The sequence below is a fragment of the Glycine soja genome, chromosome 5, assembly GCF_004193775.1.
Source record: "Glycine soja cultivar W05 chromosome 5, ASM419377v2, whole genome shotgun sequence".
In the NCBI taxonomy this organism is placed as follows: Eukaryota; Viridiplantae; Streptophyta; class Magnoliopsida; order Fabales; family Fabaceae; genus Glycine; species Glycine soja.
Window position 1 is genome coordinate 4,445,408 of NC_041006.1, and position 9,275 is coordinate 4,454,682.

Consider the following 9,275-nt stretch of genomic DNA (forward strand, 5'->3'; position numbering starts at 1 on the left):
GTTGTTTGTGGTTGCAAGTTTAATGTTGTAACCAACTCTTGTTGTAGGAAGTTGTGTGTGCTTCCTCCATCAATGAGAATCTGAACATGGTGGTTTTCAATGAGGCCCGTGACTCACAAGGTTTCCGGGGCTCCGTGATCGAAAAATGCATGAAGACTTATCTGAGCTGGTGATGCCTCCTGTGAAGCTATAAGAGCTGTTGGAGACGGAGGATTGGGATCAAAATCCTGCAGACACTCCTCATCCTCTATAACAAACAGGAACAAGGACGGGGTGCACTTATGGCCACGTGAGTACTTTTCGTCGCAATTAAAACATAATCCCTTCTCCCTTCGAATAGCTAATTCTTCTGGGGAAAGGCGTTTAAAAGGAATGGTGGTTGTGGCGGGTTTAGCTGGTGACAAAGTTAAGAGCAACTCAACTGGTTTAGTGACAACCGGTGGTGATACTCATGGCGGCAGACTGTACGACGAACTAGGGGAGTTTCAAACTGAAGATCGTCGCCCATCTAGCATCCTTTCCTCATGTAGTCTAGCAAAGGAGATTTCCTGAACCAATGAGTGAGGTTGCATAACTTGCACCTCCCGTCGAATCGCTGGATTCAGTCCTGACACAAAGCAGCTTAGCACAAACAGTGTCGGCAAACCAATTATACGGTTGGCAAGAGCTTCAAATTCCGAGAGGTAAGCGGAGACAGTTAATCGCTGCGTCAATTTATAGAGCAAACCTGTTAGATCTTCATAGGTTGAAGATGAGAATCTTGCGTGAATGGCGTGTAAAAAGGCGGACCACAAAGACAATTAACCATTCCTATGCATCCATTGAAACCAGGCTAATGTTGAGCCTTCCATGTAAAAAGATGCTACGGTGAGTCTTTCATGATCTGGAGTTGCATGATACTCGAAGAACTGTGTGATCTTGAATATCCAACCTTCTAGATCGGAGCCATCGAAGCGTGGAACTTCGAGCTTCATACAGTGAGTCGAGTGCATGGTTGTCACACCTAGAGACGACGATGACACTCGCGGCGAAGCGTGCGCTGTCTCTAACTAAGTCATACGGTGCAGGAGCTCGTCGAACTTGGAAGACATGGAAGACGAGAGTCCTGCAAATGCCTCTTCCCAGCGATCAACACTTGCCTTTGATCGAGTAGCTTCAGCCATGGCGTGAGCAATGAAAGCACCAATGATAGCGTTTGGTATTCGAGGCCTAAACAGTCCTCTTGAGAAAAGGGATAGAGAGAGAGAAAGCTTGAGAACGAGAGAGAGAAGATATTTTTTCCTTCCTTTCCACAAAGCTTGTTTGTACATTTATAGCCACTCGTGGTGGTTACAACAAAAAACTAACTTCCTAACAGAAATCCTAACCTACTGATTTATTCTCCTTTATTCTTTATTCCTTCTAGAATATTCGAGCGCCCTCCTGCGCACGTTCATGTCTTCATGGCCTGTTTATTACGTAGTCTTTCAGATGCATGGGTGTGCTACTATGCCTTTTGGGCCTTGCTGCTTGCACCCCTACTCTGTTATTCGTATCATCATCTCATCTCTCTAATAAGTATAGTTTTCTCCATTGAAGGTTGGAGTCCTCAACAAGGATGCTTTTTTCTGGGATATGAGTTTATTCCATCATAAATCCTTTATAACCATATAAAGGATATGAGTTTCCTGCATTATACACAACAAAAATTTTCAATGTCATATTATTATTTTAATCTTCTACAGTCTTATATTCTTGATGTAGTTTTCACCTTACTGCTTGTATAACACTAGACATACCCACCAAAGCCAACTTGATGATATTTTGCTGTGTTTGCTTCTTTTGTGTTAAGTGTTAAATAAGACTTTGTTGTTGAGGACTAACTCTGTCATTTTCAATTTGACAGTAGTTTCTTCACTTCTTGAAAAGTATGCGATTGATCCTAAACAAATTGGTCGTCTGGAAGTAGGCAGTGAGACTGATTGACAAAAGCAAATCCATCAAAATTTCATCATGCAAATCTTTGAGGTATCCTTTCAGGGTCATACTTCATGGATAGATGATTCTCTTTGTCAAAGTAAACTGACTTTCTTCACAAGGTGATGGTAGTTTAAAAACTAAACTGATATAAATTTGTATTATGCAATTATACATATGGAATGATTAAACCTTAGATTCAAGTATTTTAATGTTGGATTGGAGGTCTTTAGCAGTCATTGTTGGGTATATGAAACAGAGTACAATTGAAGTGGTTCATAATTATCTGGACTCTTTTCATTTTTTATTCTATACCTGGATTGGATACTAGCTTCTTCACTGGAAAGTCATTAAGTAATGTTCCACTCTCTTAAATATAACAAGTATTGTTAAAAATCAGAATTGTTTGATTCTGTTAATGACTTTGAGGATCAAATTATCTATTTCTGTAGCTTTTGAATACAATATTCATTTACTTGTCTGAAACACGCAGAAATATGGAAATACCAATATTGAGGGCGTTGATTCAACTAATGCATGCTATGGAGGAACTGCTGCCTTGTTCAATTGTGTCAATTGGGTTGAGAGCAGCTCATGGGATGGACGCTATTGACTTCTTGTCTGCACTGACAGTGCTGAAAGATCATTTCCATATTCACGACCTTTGGATTATACATTTATGAACATTATTCACATTCCCTTTTAAATGTGCAATTCTAAGAACAACTACAAGTTATAAACTTTGATGCATATGCTAGATTTTGTTGTACAATGAGGTTAGTCTCAGCTCAAGCATGTGTCACTGATGGGTCCTTTCTCAGGTCTATGCTGAAGGACCTGCTCGGCATACTGGTGGAGCCGCTGCTGTTGCCATGCTAATTGGTCCCAATGCTCCCATTGCTTTTGAAAGCAAATTGAGGGGAAGTCAATGGCTCATGCCTATGATTTTTACAAGCCTAATCTTGCCAGTGAATATCCAGTAAGTTGTTCAGTCTCTTTGCATTTTGTGTCAGAGAACTTTTGACTGGATCCTATGTTTTGAAAGCTAACTTCCATTTCCCCCACTAATGTGAAAGCAATCATTGCAATTTTCTTTTGGTTTGAGAAAGTGTTGAGGGATAGCATTCGACAGTGTCCATTCTTTACTTTTGAGTTTTGACTAACTACAATTAATCCGCGTAATGTATGTTTTATAGGTTGTTGATGGGAAGCTTTCTCAAACTTGTTACCTTATGGCCCTTGATTCTTGCTATAATCACTTAAGTCACAAGTAGGCTTCTACTGTTAACTTAGTTTTCTGAAATTTGGTTTGTAAGTTTAAACCAGGCACCTTATGACATCGCTTAATTACAGATATGATATACAAGAGGGAATGCAATTTTCTATTTCTGATGCTGAATACTTTGTATTTCACTCTCCATATGACAAGGTAATTTAGGCTATAAGCATCTCGTTTTAATATGTTAACAACCCCCACCCCCCAGTTAAGAATGCTTTGTATAATAATCATTCATGAATGTATCTCCCTTAATTGATATCTACATGTGTATTTTTTCGTCTGTTTATATATATCTTTAATACTTTGAGTTACTGCAGCTTGTACAAAAAAGTTTTGCTCGTAGGTGTTCTATGACTTCTTGAAAAATCCCAGGTTCTTTATATTTTTTCCATTATCTGGAAACCTTTTCATTTTTAATTGTTTCATGTATTGGCATTTAAAAGTTTGTTATGATTACAGTTTTGTGGATGAGGCTGCCAAAGAAAAGCTGAAACCTTTTGCAACATTATCTGGTGATGAGCCGGGATCTAGAAAAGATTTGAGAGTAGAGTTCTAAGTATAGTTTTGGAAGTAAAACAATATTCTTCTGTTTCTTGTAGTCACTCATTTATTTTTCATTTTTCATTTGGGTCGGAGAGCAAAGATGCGATTTCCTATTTATGTAACTATTAAAAAATGGAAAATTTGAAACTTCTGCTAATGGTGTGAAGTAGTCTTGATTTGCAGGCATCCCAACAACTTGCAAAGCCTCAATACGATGCAAAGGTGCATCCAACCACCTTGATATACCGAAACAAGTTGGCAACATGTACACCGCATCTCTTTATGCAACCTTTATTTCACTTATTCACAACAAACATAGCACATTGGTGAATATTGTAAATACTATCTTACTCAATTATAATCTTCTTCTCAACAAAGGTTCATGTTTTCTTATAAACATTTACATTTTTCAATTTTCAGGATGGTAAGAGGGTAATATTGTTCTCGTATGGAAGTGGCTTAACTTCCACAATGTTCTCTTTGCAATTACGAGAAGGTCAACATCCATTCAGCTTGTCAAACATTGCTAAAGTGATGTTTCTAGCAAATTGAAGTCAAGGCTTGAGGTATTTATCTTTGAGAATCTTTCACTAATACAAGTATTCCATAGGTGCTGTCAGATTTAAGATTTACTTTGAATATATAGCTACATGCTCCAGCAATACATTAACGCATCTTTTATTGCCATAAAGATTAAAGCAAGCATATGATTTTTTTTATATAAATATTTGATCAACTAGTGTCTAAGTTGATAAAGATTCAATTTTTGGAAAATTTCTTTGTTTTGTTCTTCAATTCATTTTTTTTCGCAACATTCTTTTGTTCTTCATTTTAGTTGTGTTACTCGTGTACTCAAGTAATTTTAATGACTTGGGAATATTCATCTCTTTAAACCCCCTGGATTTTGGCTTGAGGATTAATAATGATAACATAATTACATATAAGCAACTGAAGTTTACCAATTTTTCTTTTTTACCATATTGTTTTAATGCTCAACAAGATGCTGAAAGCAGAACCCTTTGTGGGTTATACAATTTATTAGACTTTTGATAAGTGTAACTCTTTATGCAGTTTCCACCAGAGAAATTTGTTGAAACCATGAAGCCAGGAAGTCAACTGTGCTTAGCAACATTTAGAAGGTTGTTTTTGTTTGCAATAGTTTCTTCTTAAGGGAGGACAGATGAACAATTATGAAATCCGTAGAAGCCAGGTGTTGTTAGTTCAAATATTTTACGATGTAGTTACTCTTCAAGTTTAAATGATTCCATCAAAATTTGTTTCTAGCAACCATGTTTTTGAAAATGTATCACTGTGAAGGATTGGAAGTTATAAATTTGAGAACTCGGTATACTGTAAAATTAAAAAGGACATTTTTTAAAAAAAATTGAACGACTAAATAAGTAATTTTAAATTTGGAGGAAAAAAATGAAAATGACTTAAATTTAAGGATAAAAAACATAATTAAATATAATATTAACTATTACTTTTGGAATTATGTTATTATTCTTTTTTTATTTTATCAAAGTTATCTTTCTTAGTGTCAAACATTAAATATAAATATTTTTCTTAATAAAAATTTGAATTTTCGTTGACACGTCACGAGTGACCAATCTTTTTTACTAGATCTAATCTTGTTATTATTATTCCTATTTAATTGTTAAATACTTTACATAATTATTATAAATGGGAGAAAAAGAATAGTAATGAGAGTAAGAAATATTATATGTTCTTATAATTATTCTTAATTCTTTGTAAAATAAATATATTTAATACTTTAAAATATATTTTAAAAAAATAGTATTTTTTATTTAACAGTTTTCGAGTAACGAGATACTAACAAACTTAATTACACTAATTCTTTTATACTATTTAACAATTATTATATTAAAAAGTTAAAAATAATTTATTGTCAATTTTTTTTAGATTATTTATCTTTTCTGTGTATTTTCTTTTTAAGTGAAAAAAAAAATTAGAAATGCATGTTGCTAAGGCTCAACTCTTTTACATTAATTTTTGTACTTTTCTGATGGTGTATGAACCACATAAATCAGTAGTGCCTACCAATGAAAACCATTTATTAAGCAAGAAAGCCCAACTTTTCAAGGCCCTCCCTGACATCATCCTGTGGCCTTATTGGTCTAGAAATAAGACCACCCGTCCCAGTGGTCCACGAATGAGATGGGTGACAAATAGTGGAACCCACCATGCAGCTTTCAACACGTGTCACCTCATTATTTTACCTTGACCCATTTGATCTAGCTACAATCGTGTGATGATAAGGATAAGTTTCCCACTTGAACATTTATATACCTCGTCCCCACCCCCCCTCCAAAATTCTTAATTAATAAAGGTTATTGGTATAAACTATTCTTTAAAAAAATTTATAAATACGACGAATTATCAAAATTACACGTAACAAGAACTCCGGATGATCAACTAACAATTTGATGTTATCAATGATATTATAAAGTAGAAACTTTACGCTAATCAACAAACACATGAATATTATCTTTTAAATTTGTTTTTAGTGTAATTTATAAGTATAGTAAAAAAAATATTACACTGTTTATTAATTAGAAATTATGGTCAGTATGTTTTTAAAGTGATTATTATTAACATACAATTATTCTATTAAAAATATTTTTCATAAAAATACATTAGAGAGAGAGAGAGAAAAAAATGTAATATAAATTTACTGTTCGAATAAGAAGTAGTATCTTACCTTTTTATCCGTGTATTTAATAAGCATTATTTATATCACATTCCCTTTGTTGTATTGCACTTGGGTGTTCTAGCCAGCACACCGAAAAAAAAATTCTGGGCTCTTTCCTTGAATTTCACTGAAGCCATAAAACCAAACTCATTCACTAGACTTTTTATACACAAATCAAGAAAAAAGCAGTTCCAATTCCCTCTTGGTGCTTCGTGCTCCATCTCTTCCAATTGATGGATCAAGACGACGACGAAGCAGGAACAACGAACCTCAGCACCAGCGACGCCGACGTGGCAGAGAAAGAAACCACAAACAACCTCAATGGAGTCCCCAAACAGAACAACGCGTTTGAAGAAACAACAGGTTTTCAAGTCTTGCCGCTGAAAAAGGAGGAGCCAACATATTCGGACCCTGACACGGAGATTGTTCCGGTCAAACTGCCAAAGCGCTCCTCCACGAAGGACCGCCACACCAAAGTGGAAGGGCGCGGCCGCAGGATCCGAATACCCGCCACCTGCGCCGCGCGGATCTTCCAGCTCACCCGAGAGCTCGGCCACAAGTCCGACGGCGAGACCGTCCGGTGGCTCCTGGAGCACGCCGAGCCGGCCATCATCGAGGCCACCGGCACCGGCACAGTTCCGGCCATCGCGGTCTCCGTCGGCGGCGCGCTCAAAATCCCAACCACCTCATCCAACTCCAACGAGGAAGCCGCCGCCGCCGCCGCCGCCGCCGCCTCCTCCAACAAGAAGCGGAAACGCCCCTCTAACAGCGAGTTCGTGGACATAAACATAAACATAAACGACGCCGTTTCAAAGTCGTCCGGTCTGGCCCCGGTTCATGTGCCGCAGGGCCTGGTCCCGGTCTGGGCCGTAAGTAACCCCAGCATGGTGATCCCCGCTAACACTTTCTGGATGATCCCTCAGGCCGCGACCACACCTAACCCCTCGGGTGGAGTAGCGGGCCCTGCAAGCCAGCAGCCTCAGTTATGGGCCTTATCTCCCTCCGTGTTCAACGTCGCCGCCAGGCCCATATCGCCTCTGGTTACAACCAATATTCCAGAAGCCCGGCCCGTTATGACGGCCTGCAGTAACGGTTCCAACTCCGCCGTTAGCACGAGCACGGTGGGGGCTAAGCTGGCAACGAAATCCAGCATGGCACCCAGTGTTAGTTCTAGCGGAACCAAGAGTGGCAAGACTCAAATGTTAAGGGATTTTTCGCTTGAAATTTGCGATAAACAAGAGTTACAGCTCTTGGGCCGCTCTGGGACTCACGCGCAGAGTTAGATGCTAATCCACGACTAGGAACCTTTGTTTTTTCTTTTTTTTTGTGACAAATTTCTCTCGAGTTGAATAAATGTGACGGTGTGCAAATAAACGAGAGTCACAATTGTTTGTGAAAAATTGTGCTGGATTTGCAACTTTGGTTCAATTTTTAAACTCGGTAGTCTACTTTGATTAGATTAATATACTCTTACCTGCTGCATATGGTTTTGTGTGAGAGATATGATATGATATGAAAAATGCGATAGATGTTGCGTATAATGTGATAATATCCGTTGGAAATGGAAATGAAATAGTATGAGTCCGCAACTGCTGTGGCTGAATATTTGCAGATTATGTACGTGTCTAGGATGTGGAATGGAATGGACGATTATTTAGGTTTATTAATCTTTCCACCACGTATAAGAGAATAACGAATGAATCGGAAAACGGAGGTTCCGGAACGGAATGGAAGAGAGTTGTTGGAAAGAATGTCTCGGTTCTGTTACGCGATAATATTTAAAAATAAAAAAAAGATAAGACGGTAAAATAGTCATTCAAACATAAAATATATAAATTTAATTCTAAATATAAAAAAAGTTTCATAAATTATTTTATCATTAAATTATAATATTTATAAATCAATTTGATGATAAATTATATTTTTAATGAAGAATTTAATATTAAATTATAAATTTTAATAATTAAATTATCTTCAGATTAATTTTTCATACTTTTTATATATTTAAAGATTCAAAATAAATTTTTAATTTTAAAAAAATAATTTAATTAGTATCTTACACTTTGAACTTTCATGACTAAGGGAGTGGGAGTGGGAGTGGGAGTGGGAGGAGTACGGAGTACGGAGTGGAGAGTATGAGCTTTACGACACGTGAGTGGAAAGTGTGACACGTGTGGTGAGGGGGGAATGAGGGAGTGGGGAGTGTGGCCCACATAGAAATGGAGATGGTGGATGCCGGATGGATCTCCCCTCCCAAAAAAAGCACTTCTTCATATTTCACTGTATACATACATATAATAATAAGGCAATATGAATTTCCTCTTATTTCAGATTCCAGAATAGCGATGAAAATAAGAAAATTTATTTATCAATATATTTGCATTTTGAAAAGATTTTCAGATCTGGATTTATTTATCCATTAGGTATTGATATATTATTTGAATTTATTATTGATGTTTCATTTAATTTAAATATAGGTTGTGAAATTTTTATAAAATAAAAAAGTTATAGAAATGAATGGTGGGGTAGCCTTGAAGGTGTCATCTCCTGGATCACAAGAAACGGCGTTCTTTATGGACGACTAGGGTGGGGTCCAATCACCCCCAACTTAACTTCTGCTACCTCTTCGTTTTCTTTCATCATCATCATCCTCCACAATTTCCACACGCACTACACTATCAAATTAGCCAAAAAAAAATTATTTAAATCAAAGCACGCATGCAACTTGAAATAGATGAGCAGCATACCCAAATAATCACAATCAAGACATGAAATTCTTGGATC

The 9,275-nt window shown here is 36.9% G+C and overlaps 1 protein-coding gene and 1 pseudogene across 1 annotated transcript; both read left to right on the top strand.

Annotated features, from left to right (window-relative positions):
- Positions 1-1,173: 1,173 nt before the first annotated feature.
- LOC114413808 lies at positions 1,174-4,948 on the top strand (annotated as a pseudogene).
- Positions 4,949-6,540: 1,592 nt separating this feature from the next.
- LOC114412081 (transcription factor TCP9-like) lies at positions 6,541-7,988 on the top strand. The gene has a single exon (XM_028375856.1). The coding sequence runs from the start codon at positions 6,725-6,727 to the stop codon at positions 7,772-7,774; it is 1,050 nt and encodes a 349-aa protein (XP_028231657.1). The 5' UTR covers positions 6,541-6,724; the 3' UTR covers positions 7,775-7,988.
- The last annotated feature ends 1,287 nt before the right edge of the window (positions 7,989-9,275 follow it).

What these genes read in the sequence shown, in the direction of transcription:
- LOC114412081 (XM_028375856.1), top strand. Translation starts at nt 6,725, where the DNA reads ATGGATCAAGACGACGACGAAGCAGGAACAACGAACCTCAGCACCAGC.